Source organism: Scleropages formosus, chromosome 10 (genome assembly GCF_900964775.1).
Source record: "Scleropages formosus chromosome 10, fSclFor1.1, whole genome shotgun sequence".
NCBI classification, from domain to species: Eukaryota; Metazoa; Chordata; class Actinopteri; order Osteoglossiformes; family Osteoglossidae; genus Scleropages; species Scleropages formosus.
In genome coordinates this window covers 22,933,296-22,953,005 of record NC_041815.1, presented here as the reverse complement: position 1 = coordinate 22,953,005, position 19,710 = coordinate 22,933,296, and the positions used below count along the sequence as shown (strand labels likewise).

At 41.6% G+C, this 19,710-nt stretch overlaps 2 protein-coding genes across 2 annotated transcripts; both read left to right on the top strand.

Moving 5' to 3' along the window:
• Positions 1-683: 683 nt before the first annotated feature.
• ilvbl (ilvB (bacterial acetolactate synthase)-like) lies at positions 684-10,206 on the top strand. Its single transcript, XM_018748880.2, is given in 16 exon segments — positions 684-1,214; positions 3,805-4,006; positions 4,230-4,357; positions 4,479-4,617; positions 4,799-4,910; positions 5,513-5,547; positions 5,550-5,611; positions 5,822-5,919; positions 6,099-6,235; positions 6,900-7,034; positions 7,232-7,346; positions 7,544-7,713; positions 8,028-8,098; positions 8,308-8,379; positions 8,484-8,589; positions 8,679-10,206. Coding segments are annotated over 16 exon segments (1,878 nt in total). The 5' UTR covers positions 684-1,097; the 3' UTR covers positions 8,858-10,206.
• Positions 10,207-10,784: 578 nt separating this feature from the next.
• Positions 10,785-19,671, top strand: ei24 (EI24 autophagy associated transmembrane protein). The gene is made up of 11 exons (XM_018748355.2): positions 10,785-10,890; positions 12,410-12,540; positions 13,721-13,866; positions 14,919-14,979; positions 15,356-15,422; positions 15,507-15,631; positions 16,622-16,741; positions 17,151-17,262; positions 17,656-17,767; positions 17,903-17,977; positions 18,122-19,671. Exons 2-11 carry the CDS (start codon positions 12,499-12,501, stop codon positions 18,282-18,284), a joined length of 1,023 nt encoding a protein of 340 aa, XP_018603871.1. The 5' UTR covers positions 10,785-10,890; positions 12,410-12,498; the 3' UTR covers positions 18,285-19,671.
• The last annotated feature ends 39 nt before the right edge of the window (positions 19,672-19,710 follow it).

The following is a 19,710-nucleotide window of genomic DNA, read 5'->3' as shown; positions in this document are numbered from 1 at the left end:
ATAATTATCTTAAAAAGAAAACCAAACCAACATATGATGAGTATGCTAACTGTATACTCCTAGTTTACTTCTAGATTGCAGGAATATAATCAGTAATTACTAAAATTGTTATTTTTAAAATGTGTTTAAACGTGTTTATTTGTAACTGATGTTGTTTTGTGCTATTATTTTCACTGATTTTTTTTTCATTTCTCTTTCTTAGATGCTGCGTTAGAGGTCCACATTATGAACCTTACATAACATTGCAACAGGGGATCATTGTCTTCAGACTCAATTTAAATATTGGTATAGGAGTCCAGTATCATATGTGAAAGAAGCTAGCTAGTATCCGTGGTGAAGTGATCCCAATTCTATGTCATCTACAATCTTATATTCCAATGTACATGTCATATTAGTTATTTATATTTTGCTTATGAAACTACTAGGGGTGCACGAAATAAATCTTTTGGTAGTGCGCAGAAAAAAAAGACAGAACCAACCTGGAAAGAATATGTAAATAATTGTATTCACAACAGCAACATCGTACTTCAACTGCCGGTCTAAACTGATGTTCCTTTCATACTCAGAGTACTTTATTCTCAGGAAGAAAAAAAGGCAAAAGGTTCCCGCCTCCGTCAACGTTTCTGCCTCCTATTGGTTAGTCACCCTGTCACATTGATAACACGTTAACTGTGCGATTCACCAACGACGGAGGGGTCTTAAAACCTACGTAACGTATCCAAGAAGAGACTTGGTTACGGACACAGCGGAACGGTCAACGACTGAGAGCAAAGATGACCCCGGAGATCTTCTCGGTCGTTTCGAGCTGAACGCACAACGCAGCGTGTGTTGCTTTTCATCAGTCAGCCTGCTTTAACAGTTTTATTTGTTGCACAGCGCTGACCTGGGAAAAAGAAACAACAAGCCAGTTTAAATTAATGCGCTGATGATGCGACCTCGTGCCACAGGCTACTGGCGAATCAGTTTTAAATGTCAGAAGTAGGAGTTAAATTTGCGGAGCGGAGGCAACGGATGACTGTGTGACACTCAGTCGGTAGCTGCTACTAAACTGGTTTTTCTGAATCCGGGTGATCAGGTTTCCTCCCCTCCTCTCCACCATGGATGCGCTCGTTCACCACCTTGTCGACGCTGTATGGTGTCTTTTTGCTGCTTTTTCCCTGGCGCTGGTGCTCGCTGCTTACAAACTTGGCTTGTTTTACCAACTCTTTCACAAGGTAGGTGACTGTCTGTCCTCCGGAGGCCCGACACCTTCCTTTCTTTCCTGCAGTTTTTGTTCTGACAAGTGGCAGAACAGCAGCAGCAAGAGTCCATTTGCGGGAAATAAGACAAGAAGAAGAGGCTCACATTTGCAGTTGAAATATATACGGGATCCCCGTCTGACACGAAATACGTATTATACGATCCGAAACTGCGTATCAGGGGGTATTTTCCTCATAAATAATGCAAAAACGTCCTCGACCTCGATGTACTGGGTCGATGAAAACCAGCAGACCTGCTATTCAGCTTTTTTTGCTGGTTTAGTTTGGGTTCTGTTAAAAGACACCTGATGAATAAGAAGTTCAATTTGATATTAGTTACTGGTCTTGCTAGTATGCAGACGATGCGGATGCCACGCGTGTCTCCAGCCCTCCACACTCTTTTCCACCAACTAATCCACCCTTCTTAACTCATTAGCAGTGCCATTCACTAGTCATTTTACTGTTTTAATAATGGCAGTTTTTTACTGTTAATTGTAGGGTTCTATGTGTGCATGATTCTAGTAGCAGTGAATTGAATAGAAGTAGGAGGAGGCCACAAACTAGTTGCCCCACGAACACACATATAGTATTGTTCTGTGAAATATATACCTTCGTACCGTATTGTATTTAATATTTGGGATTCAAATTGCCCTCCTTCAGGAAGTGCTTGCTGTATATTTCATTGGGTTCCTTTTATTGAGGAGTAGAATGTACTGTCACTTTAAGGAAGTTGCTCTCTCACTTAGTGGGCGGGAACCACGTCTGTTTGTGTTATATTTACATTTATTCATTTAGCAGATGCTTTTGTCCAAAGCGATGTACATCTCGGCAAAAGTACAATTTATGCATTACATTGAGAGAAGGAGACATAGCTGCAGACATGAAAGTCTCAAGCAAACCTAGTTTGTTCCCTACCGCTTGCTGCACCGAGGTTCGTCGTTCAAGTAGGTGCATAAGACACAGACTAATCCTGATACCGACACCTATGTTTTTTAAAATTTTTAATTAAATATTATAAGATACACAAATGAGCAGTACAATACCAGAGTAATGGCTGAATAAAGGTTGTATCTGGGGATGCTTCTGGAGTTACGATGCGTGAACAGTTACACCATAGATGAGCTGGAGAGATCTTGGGCGAAGTGGATCTGGAAAAGGTGGGTTTTCAGACCCTTCTTGAAAACAGACAGAGTTTCCGCAGTTCTGAGTGACAGAGGAAGGTCATTCCACCACAACGGACCCGGAACCGAGAACCTCCGAGCTTTGCCTTTCGTGCGCGGCCACCAAGCGAGCAGAAGTAGATGAGCAAAGGGGCCTGGCTGGGGTGTACCGGTTGATCAAGTCCTGTAAATAGCCGGGAGCAGTTCTACTGATGCATTTGTACACAGTAACCGGGGTTTTGAATTTGATACCAGCAGCTATAGGAAGCCAGTGCAGAGAAATGAGTAGAGGAGATACATGGGAGCGCTTTGGCAAATCTGATGTTACTTCAGCATTGTCTTCAAAATACATGCAAGGTCCTTATTCTTGGGTCCGGCTGCTGCTTTGCACGAGTGGAATTGAGTCAAGACTAATGAGCATCAATAAGGCTGACAACAGCTACAGCATACATTTATTTATTTATTTATTTTATTTATTTATTTATTTATTTATTTATTTATATATGAGAATGAGGTTCTCTTCTGAATGTTTTCTGCACTGCAGATGTCCTTCTGCTGTTTGGTGCCAGTGTGTTGCCAGTTTTTCGTAAATATGCTTGAACAAAAACTGTTTTGTAGAATAAATATAGGTTGGTTTTGATAAAGTGCTTTCTGGATTAATGGTTCTGAATCCATTGATTGTGAATAAACACTTTATACTTTCATTATCTCCCTTTGCTTTTTTCATTGTTGGTTTAACTTAGCCGGCACATTTGTCCAGGGTGACTTAAGTCTTAGATATTCAACATTACAATGATTTATCGTTTGTGCAAAAGGCTGTTCTCACTTTATCAACTGAAGCTTGTAACAGTTTGTTCTATTAATCTGATGTTTCTGTCCAAACTGAATTACAATAAGATTTTTCTTTTTCTAATGGGTCAGAATGCACTACCAAGACAACAAAGTGCCTCATATCGCAAGCTGTCCAACTGGGCCCTTACAATCTCTGTTAATCATTTCCAATAAATTGAAACTTTGATTAACTATAAAAACCATGGTGCATATATTCAGATCAGTACACTAAAATTTAATAATGCCAACCAATGTCAATACTGCGAGGCAAGTGTTTTGAAATAAATTAAAAGCATACCTGAAGGCTGTCACTTTTAAAACCTTCCTAAAAGAAATTTACCTAGGCAGTCCCCTGGTTTGCTCTCAGGATGCTGCCATAAACCTTACCTTATGCTGTTGAAGATACTGCAGTCTTCCTAGACTTTACAAATGCTGTATGTTCCTGAAACCATTTTTTAAGGTGAATTCTTGTAACTCGAAGATGTAATCATAGTTAGTTTCAATGGTAAACACATGAGTTTCTGTCTTTCCTTGAATTGGAGCAAAAGCTGCTTTTCTTTTGTTTTCCATCTCAGACTGAGACCAAGAGTTCTCGTTATGGCGGGGAGAGGGTGGCGGAGGTACTGCAGGCGCATGGTGTCAAGTTTGTCTTCACCCTGGTTGGAGGGCACATCTCACCTATATTGGTGGCCTGCGAGAAGATTGGCATCCGCATAGTGGACACCCGGCATGAGGCTACTGCCGTCTTCGCGGCTGATGCCGTTGCCAGGCTTTCCGGTAAAATAAGAGCAGATGTTTGGTAGTCATCCTCTGTATATTTATGTAATGGGGTATGTTTTAACCACTTAGTCTTTTCCTAATTTGTGTTGCTGGATTTGAAGGAGGTCTTTTGGTTCCGTATTGTTAGCTGCTTAAAACAGTTGCTAAAGATGACTCGGTTTCAGCTGGAGGTTGGGTGAAAGGTCATGAGTTTGTCAACTGTCTGTTTCCCACACTGAAGGCACCATTGGCGTCGCTGCTGTGACGGCTGGACCAGGTCTTACCAACACTGTAACAGCGGTGAAGAATGCACAGATGGCCGAATCACCCGTGCTCCTGATAGGAGGTGCTGCTGCCACGCTCCTGCAGGTTGGGCCCCTAAACTCCTTCGCTCATGTTCGTCAATTAAGGTCGAGCACTCTTGCAGTGAGTGGCACACTCTTACACACATTCTCCAGAACTTATCCTGCATCATTTTCTTTGCCTGAAGGGTAGAGGTGCCCTGCAGGACATCGACCAAATGTCCCTTTTCAAGCCGCTTTGCAAGTTCTGTGCCTCGGTGCGGACCGTGCGGGAGATCGTGCCTGTTTTGAGGAAGGCCTTAGCCATTGCTCAGTCTGGGACACCAGGTACATCAGCAGCTGATCTCCTCTCCACTTCAGTATTTGCTTAACTTGTCAAAGTATTTTTTTTTTCCCTTTAGGTTCATTGCATTATTTTAGGCACTCATGTTGTGATAACTGACAGTAAGGGTGATGGTAACTCTATGGTCCTTAGAGGAACTTGTGTTTCTGTGTGTTTGTTCTTCAGGTCCTGTGTTTGTGGAGTTCCCCATCGACACGCTGTACCCATTCCATTTGGTGGAGAGGGAATTTGCAGCCAAAGGCTCTCCTAAAGGATTGGTGGGAAATGCCATTGCCTGGTAAGAAATTGTGTTTTTCATTTCGTGCCCTATTCCCTCAAAAATGAGCACTTCTGAACTTTTCGGTAAATAATTGTAAGTAGCGAAGTGTGCAAATCGTTGTAAGTTGTATGGAGAAAAGTGTCAGCTAGAATAAATAAAAATAGTCACTCTGTATGAAATTATTTCAGAGCTGAGTTTGAATCATGGCAATCTAGAAAGTAACAGGTATTCTTTGTTTTGGAGGATGACCTTTTTTGTAGAAACCACATGTACTGTACATGTACTACTATAGATTTGAGGGCAGCTGGTAATGTAGTACTTAAAGCTACTGCCATTGGACCCAAAGGTCACAGGGTCAAGCCACACCTCCAGCTGTAGTACCCTTAAGCAAGGTACTTGCGCTGAATTGCGCCAGTAAAATTACCCAGCTCTAGAAATGGGTAAATAATTGTAGCCTTAACATTAAGTCGCTTTTGAGAAAAGCGTTGGCTAAATGAATAAATGTAAATGTATGTATGTGTATATACATGTAACTACAAAGTGGTGTGTTCTATGTAGTGTTGCATTTCTTTGGTTTTGTGATGAATAAATCTTTACTAAATAAATCTTTTTTCTGTCAGGTACCTCCGCAATCACCTGAGAAACCTTTTTGCTGGGCGTGGGAGCCCAGGATCCTCTCCCCGCTACCTGTGCGCATTCCTCATGCCACAGACCATCAGGCAGGTTTAGTCAGCATTCCTTTTGTTGGTAGCTATTGCCAGATGTCACCTGTTCTTTTATTACTTGCTCTGCTGCTAAAAAAGTGTTTGTAGATTGATCCTGGACTGCATTCATTCGTCTTTGTTGCATGGCTTTTTGTTGTGTGAGATCTTATTAACATCTGGTGCTCATTGGACATTGATCTTGTTCTTGTGTGTTCCCTCTTCCAGGTGCAGCAGTGTGCGGAACTGGTGAGCAGGGCCAAGAAGCCAGTGATCTTGCTTGGCAGCCAGGCGACACTCCCCCCAACTCCAGTGGATCACATCAGGTGGGTTTTGTTGGTACTTCAGATTATAGACCCCATGACCTTTGGAAGGTGGGGGGGAAACATAGTGAAACTGAAATTCAGTGTTTGTGCGTGACTGATTGGGATGGTCATCATCGATCACAATGGACAAACTAACTTGTGCAGTCAAACGCAAACATACATACTGATGCCCTTTTCAGGACGGCACTTGAGTCTATGGGTATCCCCTGCTTCCTGGGTGGAATGGCCCGAGGCATGCTGGGAAGAGACAGCCCCCTGCACATTCGGCAGAACAGACGGGACGCTCTGAAGGAAGCTGACCTGGTTGTTCTGGCTGGTAAGGTGGAACTCCCTGCTCTCTTCACACCATAATACATGAGAAGGTTACAGTGTAAAATGAACTGATTGCTAACGGTGTATTGCGAATGTTTCACTTAAATATACTGGAATAAAAACAGTTGTGTACAATACATATAAGCTGGTTTTGGCTAATTTGAGTTTGCCTTTGTGAAAAATACAGTACTGTACTGTGAATTCTGCACAACACTTAGTTTGCAGACAGTGTCACTCAAGTGTATGGTTTTGCCATTGGAATACAGGAGGGGATGTGGAAAAAGTACATAAGTTACAGCTTGGGACAGCAGATGGCGTAGCGGTTATAGTCTTTTCCTTGCAATCAAGAAGCCCCGGTTCAGATCTCTTCTCTCACTATCACACCCTTGAGGTAGATGTGTATCCTGAGCACAGTGTATTCAGAACAAATATCTGGCTCAAGAGTACTGTAACTATACTGGATACAGTAAAAATGACCCAGCTGTGTAAATAGGTAAGCCACTGTAAGTAACTTAGGGTGCAAACCTGACATTGTAAGTTGCTTTGAGGAAAAGCATCAGCTAGATCATTACATAATAATAATAATGGCCCAGAAAGGAGGCAGCAATACCTCTCTCTTCTGCAATGTTGTTGTTATGCAAATGTAATTTTTGCACTTTGTTCGAAAGGCACTGTGTGTGACTTCAGGATGAATTATGGGCGCGTCTTGAATCGGCGCAGCAAGATCATTGCAGTCAATCGAGATAAGAAGCAGCTGCTGAAGAACACGGACATGTTTTGGAAGCCCACCATTGCCATTCAGGGTACGGTCCAGGCTGGAGCATGAAGTCTGTCCACACAAATGTTCTCTCTAGATCTACTCCCGTGTCTCTCGTTTCATAGTGTGCTGTGCTTCATGGTCGAAACGCCGGTTCTGTGATGCCTGCAGATTTATGTTATTCACTGGCTTTTGTAGGACTTCGTTGCATTCGAGTGTCTTGTCGGGTTTGTTTTATCACAGGAGATGCAGGGTCCTTCTTGCTGCGCCTCTCCAAAGGCCTGGCTGGACACCGGTGTCCCGAGGACTGGCTGCAGAGCCTCAAAGAGGGAGACATCACCAAAGAGAGAGCAAATCGGTACGTGTTGAACTTATCTTCATGGAGTTGTTTCATATACCAAAGAGTTTGTGGGCAGTATTTGTTGGACATGAAGGACCACCAGTAATTTCTGTTGGACCATTTCTGTTTTTCATTCCATAAATTTGAGTTTTGAAGCCTTAGTTTAGTACTCTTGTTTCTAAAGCTGACTTCATAGATGGTGCTCTTTGTTACAGAGCAAAGGCGGTGGAGAAAACAGAGCAACACCTTAACCCGCTCAATGTCCTCCACCATGTGGAGGACCTCATGGATGAGGACAGCATCATTGTGGCAGATGGGGGGGACTTTGTGGGCAGCGCTGCGTACATCCTCAGGCCCCGAGGCCCACTCTGCTGGCTGGACCCAGGTGAGGACTGTTTGAGTGCTTGAAACATCTTTTCTCTCGGTGCAAACCAAACAAGGGCTTTGGGAAGCGTAGTGGTTAGAGCATTCACCTTCCTCCTGAAGGACCCACATTCAGATCCTGGTCCTGCTTTAGTAACCTTGAGCTCTATACTTGTGAAAGTGAATAGCTCCAAAATTAAAAATTACCCAGCTGGGTACATCAGTAAGTAATTATCAGTAGCTTAAATGCTAGTAGAAAAATGTCAGCAAGATGAGTAAATAATTATTAAATGCACTGTAGTTTATGTTAACTCTGAATGTTCTTATTTACACCAGGGGCATTTGGGACACTGGGAGTTGGAGGTGGATTTGCACTTGGGGCAAAACTCTGCAGGCCCCAATCCGAGGTATTGTGCTAAAAATGAAGGTTATGTTATGGACTGACTGAAGGTGACATTTTTAGTTCACTAAACTCAGTCAGGTAACTACATCAGTCAGGTTTTTTTTTAAATTTTATTTTATAATTTTATTATATGGATGTGGTCTTTTGGACATTGTTTTACTGGCTGGTCGTGGTGCATGATTCAACTTCAGTTCTGAAATTATTTCTTTGCAGGTCTGGATCATATATGGAGATGGATCTCTAGGATTCAGTGTGGCAGAATTTGATACCTTCACTCGACACAAGGTACTTTCTGTGATCTGGACACAAATGCACAGATCTCACTGTTTCACACTGATTGTGTCAGTGTATGAAGAAGAAATGTGTTGATACCCATTCCTCTTGCACAGACCCCAGTGATTGCCCTCGTGGGGAACGATGCATGCTGGAGCCAGATCTCCAGGGAGCAGGTGCCCATTTTAGGCAGTAATGTTGCTTGTGGGTTAGCTTTCACAGGTGAGTAACCTTGATGACATCTCCAGCCTTATGAACTCTCTAGGTAATGGAATTTGACTTGTGCCTATTCTCTGTTGTCTCACTGTCAGATTACCACATTGTAGCGGATGGTTATGGTGGCAAGGGCATCTTGATTGGGCGAGAAGATGAAGCCAGTCTGGATGAGATCATCAGAAAGGCCCAGCAGGAGGCACAACAAGGGAAGGCGATGCTCCTCAATGTCCTCATTGGAAAGACCAACTTCAGACAGGGCTCCATCTCTGTATAGAAGGGCCTGCTGCATGTTCTCTCTTGTTAAAGTAATCGCTCTCCTTGTGAAGTAATCATGAAGTTTTCTTTTGCTGTGTCTCATACAGCAAAATAGAAGCGATTCCTAATGTTCTTCCAAAGTGCTGCTTTTCACAAGTGATAACATTTTATGTGGGAGTTTTGGAGACTAGTGAATTCTGGATGTAAACACTTCCCTATTAATTTGTTTTAATTGCTTTATATCTTTATTTGGTTTTTGATTAGGGAAACTGACTATCTAAGCAGGTTTGAACTTTTTAGTGTCTGGCCCACTGGAAATGTTTTGGAGCTCCAGTTTTATTGGAGGCTATCCGCTAAACTCTCAAACGGTACCAAACTGACAAATACCTACTGATACCTAAAGCTGGTGTGTTTTAATTTTGTGCAAATATGGTCACATACACCGTTTGCCTTTGATTTTATTGAAACATGTTAGTCTTCTGTTTTAAAGGCAATATGGCTTGTAACAGATGATTAACAACTCACTTTGAGATATTTCGTGATTGAATCCTAATATGTGTACTACTGAAGAAGTCACTGATCTGTTTAACATACCTAGATCTGTTGCTTTTAAGATTGAAGATTATGTGCCTCTAATTATTGAATGTATAACTTGAGCAGTAAATTTAAAAATTGTTCTCTAATGTGCTTTAAACTACAAAATAAGGGTTTTAAATAATCACTAATTAATTGTAATATTTCCCCCTCTATTTTTTTGTCCAGAATTGGAATTGTACACATCATGATCTTCAGATATATCTTACATTAACTCTTCTTCAACATGTGAAAAATGGGCTACCTACAAAAATTTTCAATCTTGTATGTTTATTAAATATGATGTAGGTTCACTGTGGATTTACCTCAACAGTTGGAAAAACTTTTTGTTGCACCTTGTTAATTTTAAACAGACTTGTAAAACCTTGTTTTGTGTCATTTTGAACAAAACTACATGTTTACATAGTTGCTCTATTTAAGGAATATCTCAAGGAAATTTCTAAGTAATGATGCTTATGTTTTTATTAGGATATACTTTTTTTAGCATGAGACATGGCAAAACTGAGCCTGAGCTGCTTGGTGGGGTTCAGGTCCAGCTGAGACTGTGTGGAGTCTGCATTTTCTCCCCATGTTTTCCCTCTCCATTGATGCTCTGAATATCACTTCTGTTCCTCCCTTGCCTTAGAAACTATGCCAGTGGTTGCTCTGAGTTGGGATTGATGGCACACAAATCCCTACTGTTTAACAACTTATTTTATGAAGAAATGGAATTCAAAGATGAATAACTGAAGTGTAACTTTTTCTATTTCAATAAAGCCAACTATGAAGCTACAAGTCATCAAGCCCTTAATCTAACATATTAACATTCTTAATTTTTTATACATTTGATGAAAACCATGTGAGATGACTGAGAAGACAAACGTATGTGTTGCACTTGCTTACACAGTTTAAGGATAATTTCAGATAAAGTTCATTAGTTTCAGTTCTGCTGGTAGCATAATTCTTAACACTGTTGTCCTTTTACCCAAAGGTTGCGGGTTCAAATCCCACCTCCAGGTGTAGGACTGTTGGTTTGACAGCAAGGTACTTACCCTAAAAATTGCTCCAGTAAAATTACCCAGCTGTATGAATGAGTAAACAATTGCAAGTAGCTTTGGAAACAACGGTCAGCTAAATGAGTCAACGTAATTATAAAGAAATGAGGGGGGGATGCTTATGAAAAACTGGTGACCCAGACGATGGGATTTTCTAACCGTTTTACTATATACCCCACAATTCCATCTGTCAGTGCATGCGCAAAGATTATTGAACTACATATCCCACATTCACAGGGGTTAAAACCATGCGCACTAGTTAATTTCACTACATATCCCACAACTGCAGAATTCGGAGCATGCGCAAAAAGAGTTTATTATCGAGGGCCGGGGGCTGGATGTGTCTGTTGTTATGTTGCTGAATAAAAGAGTGTACTGAGAGTGAAAGAAAAGACGAGCGAGCTGAGGGAAGCGGTAACCTGAGGTAAGAACGGCTGTTGGGCAGGTTCTCACACACGGACAAAAAAAATAGGTAGACAAACTGAAAGGGCCATGTGTGAGAAAACAAGAGTGAGTGGTGACTAGCTGCTGTGTGCTAAACCAGTGCGCTGGCTAACAGCTGACCGTCTGTGTGTGGATACCCTCAGGCTCAGCTCAGGTTCTTGTGACCAGAAAAAAAGAGCGAAAAAAAAAAACAGCGAAAATTATCGGAAATTCTTAATTAAAGGTGAATAAGGTAAATAAGTTGTTCTACAATGTTTTGACTGGTAGGTATCATGTGAGACAAGCTGTGCTGTGGGTAAACTAGTTTTCTAGACTGACTAGTTGTTTCGTTAACACAGATTAACCAAGGCGCGCGCTCTTCCCGGCTTAGTTTCGTTTTTTTCTCTCTTCTTGTGTGCCATGAGATACATAAAATATATATAATATATATATATAATTTTTTTTTTTTTTTTTTTCTTTCAACTTACCGGCTTCTTTTCCAGACATTCACACTCAGTCAGTGTTCCTGCTCTGGCATTCATGTGATGAGCACATGATAATTTACAGTACAGTGCCACTCAGACATGATTTCTCGTTTTGTAATCTACCCCTAGTAATTGGATGCTGTCCTCACTCTGCCTGGATTTTGAAGTTAAAAGTTGGCTACTGTGTAAAAATTCTACTTTTTACAGAAAAATCTGTTTCCTTTTCTGAGACTTCTGAAACAGTTATTTTTCATCATATTGTACAGTATGGCAGTTAAAGTATTACTCATAGCCAAAAGTTATATTTATGAATTTTGTGATTACATGTTGTATAATTATTCACTTTTCAAACAACATACAATGATTACATTTTTTTTTTTTTTTAGCTGACACTGTTATAAAACTCTTACAAAGCAAGATAAACTACAACAAACTCCCTTCATTAATTTACCCATGTATACAGCAGAACGATGTAATACGGGGTTATACACAAAATATTGACAATTTAGAGTCACGATTTGATTTTACCTGAAGCATGTGCATTTAGATTGTATGAGGAAATCAAAGCACCTGGAAGATCTTTACAAGAACATGCAAACTAAACAAATTGAGATGGGTTTGAACATACATCTGAAAGCTCAGACCAGGAGCTGTGAGGCACCAAACAGTACCAGCACATCCTTGTTCGAATATATGTTTGTTCATGTCTGCTCACGTCTAATATGAGCCTCGTTGCAAGCATTTCAGATATCCAGTATAACTGTGCAAATGACAATTAAATGATTCTGACACTGCGTTGCCCTCTTAACTGTATTTCTTGAGGAGCTCACTATAGCTGAATTCAGGTTGGATATAACAATCTTTAATGACACCGTAATAGACAGAATGTGTCACTGATCAGTCTGAACACGAATTCCTTCTTTTCCTTTCCCTCATTAATTCATGAATGAGTGTTGGATCCAAGCTCAAATCACCCAGACATGGGTGTCATTATGACCTGGTGTTGCTCACTTTTCATATTTTTCTCTCTCTCAGGCTCTTCAGATCCTCCTCTGACACTATGAGTGGATTCCACAGTTCCTGCTTGGACTTCTCCAGTTGATGATTTAGCAACTGGGCTGGAAATGGCGGACAGTGTTCGAACCTTCCTCCGTGATGTTGTGACGGTCAGCAGGTCTTAATTACAGTTGCACTGAAGCTTTTGAAAGTGATCTGTGTATTTACACCATGGAAATTTGCCATTGTCTGATGCCTTGATGGCCACATTTAGCTGCAGTGAGCGATATCTGTTCTCACAGACACGCAGTCTGAAACCACTTGGCCCGAGCGGGGTTGTGGTGAACTGGAGCCTAACCCGGCAAAACAGGCTGCAAGGCTGGAGGGGGAGGGGACACACCCCAGATGGGACATCAGTCTGCCACAAGGCACCCCAAGCGGGACTCGAACCCCAGACCCACCACACAGCAGGCCCTAGCCAAGCCCACTGCACCGCTGTCTGTTCAGTGTTTGTTAATCTACAGCTGGCATTTGACCTTCCTGCAGGTTGCACACAGAGGCATTCTTATCTCCAAATGTTGTCCTTGAGCTCCATCAGTGCATGTTCTATGGGGGCACGAGATTGTCCAGGGAATGTTGCAGCAAGGAAGTCCAAAGAGCGTTTGTTTGCTGTGCGCTACTAAGCAGCACCTGTTTGCCTTTTCCAGAAATGGCTTTTGTACCTCAGAAAATGTGCAAAAGAATTTTGCTTCAGAAGTCATATATAAACACACATTGTCTGAAACCACTTGTCCCAAGCGGGGTCACGGCAAACCGGAGCCTAATAAAAAAATAAAAAAGAAAAAGGGGGGGGGGATATTCTAGTTGTCTGGTGTGGTTCTACTTCATCTTAGCTTCAAAATGCTCATATCCTTTGCTATAAATGAACAGATGTTATACCCTAAATATGAGCAGTCCTCAGGATCCTTTTGGAATAATTTTTTAATTTTATTAACTTGAAACTTTTAATATACATGACACACGTGGAAAAGGAAAATGTTTTTTTTGCAATAACAATTCATTGATAAATTGTAGTTCAATGCTTTAAATGACGATGGAGAATTTAAATTGGAGTAATATGCCTTTTATGGAAAAATAATGAACTTTTTGGATTTCATTCCACCTGTCCAGCTGAACAAGATAACTACTGAAAATCAACTAGCAGTTTTGGTTTCAAAGCAGGGGAGGCCAGTGAAAAGACTGATGTCAGTCCACCACACCCTGGTTTGATGGACAGAATAACCTGTAAACTGGCAGCTGTCTGGGTGTTCTTCGGTGTGGTCAATGCTGTCCATCTATCTGCTTGCACAGGGAATCAAAGACTCCATCCTGGGGATCAGGACAATCTCCAAGCTGGATGCCCGTATTCAGCAGAAAAGGGAGGAGCAGAGGAAGAGGCGGGCCAGTGGGGTGCTGGCACAGCGGCGGGCCCAGAGCGAGGAGCGCAAGCAGGAAAGGTGAGCGAGGAACTGTGGGTTGAGTTAAAGGGGAATAGGACCATTTTTCTCGACAAATGTGTACGGAGCATGATGCTGTACCACAGCAGTGATTGACAATTTAATGGATAGTTATGATAGAACTGTGGTGCCTAGGAGGGATACGGTGGCACAGCGGGTTTGGCAGGGTCCTGCTCTCTGATAGGTCTGGGGTTTGAGTCCTGCTTAGGGTACCTTGCGACAGACTGGTGTCTCGTCCTGGGTGTGTCCCCTCCTCCTCCAGCCTTGCGCCCTGTGCTGCTGGGTTAGGCTCCGGTTCACTTCGACCCTTGCTCGGGACGAGTGGTTTCAGACTCTGTGTGTGTGTGTGAGAGAGAGAGAGAGAGAGAGAACTGTGGTGGATTGTTGTCCTATTCAGGATGTACCCTGCCACATACCTTGGGCTTCTGAGATAGGATCTGGTCCTCTGCAGTCCTGCACCGGACAAGCCGTTATTAATAGTGGATGGGTGGACAGGTGGATTATTGTGATGGAAGCATATAAAAGACTCCAAGATTTTATAAAAATTTTATATCTATCTGATATTTAGTAACATGTTTGTTCTTGGAAGTAGAAATGTGTCAAAGTATTTAATTTTTACATTGCTTTAGAGGCATATATTAGAATAATCTGGACTAGGGCCAGTCTGTTATACTGATTTTGTTGTTTAGTTTTCATGTCATATTCAGTCATACAGGAATGCAGCCATTTCTAGAGAAATGTGTGAAATGCGGGGGTGCGGTGGCGCAGTGGGTCGGGCCGGGTCCTGCTCTTCAGTGGGTCTGGGGTTCGAGTCCCGCTTGGGGTGCCTTGCGACGGACTGGCGTCCCGTCCTGGGTGTGTCCCCTCCCCCTCCGGCCTTACACCCTGTGTTGCCGGGTAGGCTCCGCTTCCCCGTGACCCCGTATGGGACGAGCGGTTCCGAAAGTGTGTGTGTGTGTGTGTGTGTGTGTGTGTGTGTGTGTGTGTGAAATGCATGAGGTCACCGCACTTCTCCTTGAGAAACACTAATATTTTGTGTATTTGTCTTCCAGTGAGCCAAAGTTAGCCAGTCGTATTTTCCAGTGTTGTGCATGGAATGGGGGAGTGTTCTGGGTGAGTCAGTTTTCATTTTCTTGTTGTCATTTTTTTTTTCCCCCCCCCCGATGAGCTCATCTCAGAATGATGCAGCAACTTAGATAACTTCTGTATGTCGTTTGTAATATGAAATGTTTCCAACCCATATTGTGAGACTTCCAAGCGAAAGTCTGTTTTCTGACCTGGTTGAACAAAATAGGTTATTAAACCACAGTCCAGAAAAGAAAGTGCAGTTAATTTTATCTACCACTCTATTTTCTCTTTGGCCATTTTAAACTTACATATATAAAACACAACAAAGATGTTTTGCTGGAGGGCTATAGGTTGTTTGTTAGGTTATTGTGTACACATCAACCTTCATTAATAATCTTTATTTTTTTTTTGTCTTGCGCAGCTCAGTCTGTTTCTTTTTTACCGCGTGTTCATCCCACTTCTCCAGACTCTTACAGCGAGAATCATTGGTATGTATGGTGATTAATAACCCCTGGGGTCCATTTTCTTACATAGTAACTTGATGTGTCACTTAAAATGATGCTTCCTTTCAGGTGACCCCTCCCTGCATGGTGATGTCTGGTCCTGGCTCGAGTTCATCCTGACGTCGGTGTTCAGTGCACTGTGGGTGCTGCCCCTTTTCGTGCTCAGCAAGATTGTCAACGCAATTTGGTTTCAGGTCAGTCACTGGTCTGGGGATGGTACAAAGTGTCTACTTGCAACTATCAAGACACTCAACAGATACTGACTGCGGTCAGTCACACACACTGGAAGGAGTTGAATGAGGCAGACTAAAAATCTTTGAAATACATTTTAAAACTTTTAAAGTCTATTCCTTTAGTTCACGCTTTTCTCCAAAGCAGCTTACAATGTTAAGTTACTTACAATTATTTACCCACTTATACAGCTGGGTAATTTTACTCGAGCAATTTAGGATAAGTCCTTTGCTAATGGTTGCTGCAGCATTAGGTAAGATTTGAACCTCCAGCCTTTAGATCTGAAGGCAACAGCTTCTATTAACAAAACTAAATTAAAAAAATAAAATTAAATTACAATGGGCTGAAAGAAAACACAAACACCACACAGCTGTGAATGTTGTAAAAGTGAGTTGAATTTACATTGTTCCGTACTCTTATGCTCTTTGGGTGTGTTTTACTGCAGTATGTCAGCTGGCCCTGTAAATACAGGTTGCATTTGCTCTGCAGCAGATGCATTCCTTAAAACTGGTTAGTGTAGAAAATGCGATTCACACTGGAAAATGTATTTTATTTTTGTAAATGTGTAACTTAACCATTGAACAAGGAGCCAGTGTACTTATGTCTGTTTTAACAGTTAAATCCCCACTGTAATATAGTGGGTGTGATAGTGAAATATAGTGCTATAACAAGTACAAATAGCATCAGGTAGCAAAGTGGTGGTGCAGGTGGACTTGTGTCTAAAGGGTTGCTAGTTGATGTCCCTGTCCAGGAGATGCTCTGTTATGAAGATTCTTCACTTGAATGATAAGATATCCATCTGTATAAAAGTATACAGTGTGAATCTCTTAAATAGTCTTTTAATGACATGCTAACATAATAATATAGTGAATGTAAATGGTATAAATGTATAATAGTAAGATAGAGTGGAAAATAAGTTCCTTTTTGAACTACTTCTCTCTCCCATGCCACAGGACATTGCTGACATGGCGTTTGAGGTCTCTGGGCGAAAGGTCCAGCCCTTCCCTAGCGTGAGCAAGATCATTGCTGACATGCTCTTCAACCTGCTCCTACAGGCCCTCTTTCTTATTCAGGTTAACATGTTTGATCACAAAGCTTTGTTTTTTCTCGTCAGGTCATTGTGTTTCTCTTTCTCTTGTCATCCACTCATGTGTTCTGCCTGTAGAGTCATCCAGTTTGCTTTAATATATTGGGAAAAAGTTCCCACAGTTTAAGCTTGTTTTGGTGATTTTGCCCTGAGGCTAGACCAGGGTTACACAATTCCAGTCATCAGGGAGCTGTGCAAATTTTACACAATCTGTTTAAATTACTGCATGATTGAAACTAGCAATACCAGAAGAGGTGACCATTGTCCCCCCACCTCCGTTAACTACTTTAATGTTGCAGTTCATAGCTGAAGCTAAGCAAACTGAGGACTGGAGCTGTTCCCTGATGACAACACTCTCAGTATGCTGTACTCTGTGGGTTTTTGTTTTTTTCCAGGGTATGATTGTTAGCCTGTTCCCCATCGATGTGATCGGCCAGATGGTTAGCCTCCTTCACATGTCACTGCTCTACTCCCTCTACTGCTTCGAATACCGCTGGTTTAACTATGGTGAGAGCACCTCATGGCATCTGTTTTTCAAAGAAGCAGTTAGTCTAGTAGTTCAGCATGTGGGTGTGACCAGGAAGTTGCCTCTTCTTGTCCCTAGAGGTAGTACCCTTCAGAAAGGTATCTAAAATTAATCACTCCAGTAGGATATTCAGATGGATTAGTCAATAGTTTGTTTTGGGCAACAGTGCTGGCTATAATTTCAAAATATTCAAAGTATATTACAATTTCAAAGTGAAGTAATATTTCCCCCCCCACCCTCCAGTGATGCCTTCCATTTACAAACCACACTGACAATGATACTACTGGTCATGGAACTTTGTTATATATTTGGATTTACTACTTTGATTCTGAGAACTCGTATGAACACAATGAGGTGAATTTCCCTTTCCACAGGAATAGAAATGCATCAACGGCTCTCCAACATCGAAAGGAACTGGCCATACTACTTTGGCTTTGGTCTGCCCATGGCTCTGCTGACCGCGCTGCAGTCTTCATACATCATTAGGTGCGAGGGGATGATGAGCTCACTAGGGAGTGCTGTGGCCAAATTGCACGATTCAACATAAAACAAATATTCAAAAAGTTCTTGTGTCTGTATAAACTGATTTCATATTAACTCATTTTTCGTTTGGTTTCTTAGCGGCTGCCTCTTCTCAATCCTCTTCCCGCTCTTCATCATCAGTGCAAATGAGGCCAAACCTCCAGTAAAACCTTAGTGAGTTGTCTTGATTTTCACTATATTTGTCTGTAACTGGGGAAAAGAAAATCATTTTTAACAGTTTGTCTTTTGTTTGCCTTTTGTGTGGATGATCTCTGACTTTCACATTCCTCTTCTGACTCCGTCCCTTCCCCCATGCAGTTATTTCCAGCTGCGCCTCTTCTCCTTGGTGGTGCTCATCAGCAACAAGCTGTTTCACAAGACAGTGCACCTGCAGGCAACCCTGACAGCCTCTACCTCCTCCGAGAGACTGCCCTCCCCCCATGCCTCTCCAGCTCGCCAGCGGCCCCTACCCGCTCAGTGATCACATCCTGCAATGTGCGACAGAACATGTGTCAATGCCTAGAATGCACATGCGGACCAGGAAGTGAAACGCAAATAGGAGCTTTCAGATGCTCTTTTAACAGTGGATTTTTTTCAGTCTTGAAGGCATGCTCAGATGAAGGGTATTTTCCTAAGTGTTTTTCAAAATTTGTAAGGCAAAAAGATTAGGATTATTTTTACTGTGGCTGACACCTTTTAGACTGAACTGCCCCATGTCTCATACCTTTACACTTTGTTCTTTATGAATTATGTTTTGTGTTGTTTGTTTTCTATAAGTTATGTGCCATTGTTTTGTTCTTTGCAGTCATGTCACAGGTGTGGTTACATTTTAAACTTCCACCCATTTTGCCACTGATTTCTGTTTATTTTCCATTTTATATCTCTTTAGTTGCAAATTTAATGACATAGAATTGTTTTATGTACCTGTTAGGAATGAAAAGCATTTCTCAGTGCAAATCTAAGGAATTGTTGAGTTGTGTTGGTCTGCTTCACAGCCGTAGCAGTGTCAGAAACTGTGAGCAGCGCAGTTTGACAAGTGTCATTAGAGACATCTTGAAAAGATATCTTAGGCCTGAAGAAGGAGGTGGTTTTTTTTATTTTTAAAAACCTTAAAGGTGCTTAACTGGTGTTGAGAATCACAGCACACTGATTTTCACTTTTATTTTCTCTCAATGGATGTAGATTCACACAGATGTAAGTCCCATCTCTTCCTTGTTGCACCAGATTCTATCATAGATCACCTTAATTTAACCTTGTGACTTTTAAGGTTTCAATCATCTAGGTGGACCTATGAGCGCAGTCTGTTGTCAAAACATAAGGGATACTTTTTATTTTTGAAAGAATTTGTGTTTTTTTTTTTTTTTTTTGATAGGTGGCTGACAGGGATGTGCCAGAAGAATTTAATTTCACAATGGTGGCTACAGTGAAGAAAGCTGTCTTTTTGACTGTATCCAGTGGTTGGATAGCTGGTATGTGGGATACACTTTTCCCATTTAAAGAGCAATTTCAATTGATTTACCCAAGTGTTCACTTCAAGAAGGAGCTTTTTTTTAATGGCATGAGTGCAGCTCCTTTTGAGGTTACAAATAATGGAGACCTCTCCCGTGCGCATAATATTTTACAATGCTTGTTAAAAACATCCCTTGCTGAAAATTCTCGCAAGTTTCATCTTGTAGTTTTATTCTCCATGTCTTTGCAGTAGCTAGTCTCTAACTGCTTGTATATACAGTTTGATTTAACAAAAAACAAAAAGATACCATGGTTCTCATAAGTCAAGCTAAATCTAGTTCTAGTGATCATTAAATTGGTGGTGCACGACTGGGGTTCAGACAAAGCCGACAGTTTATAGGTACTTTTAATACATTTTTAAAAGACAAGAAAAAATATGTAATATATTATGGGGGCTG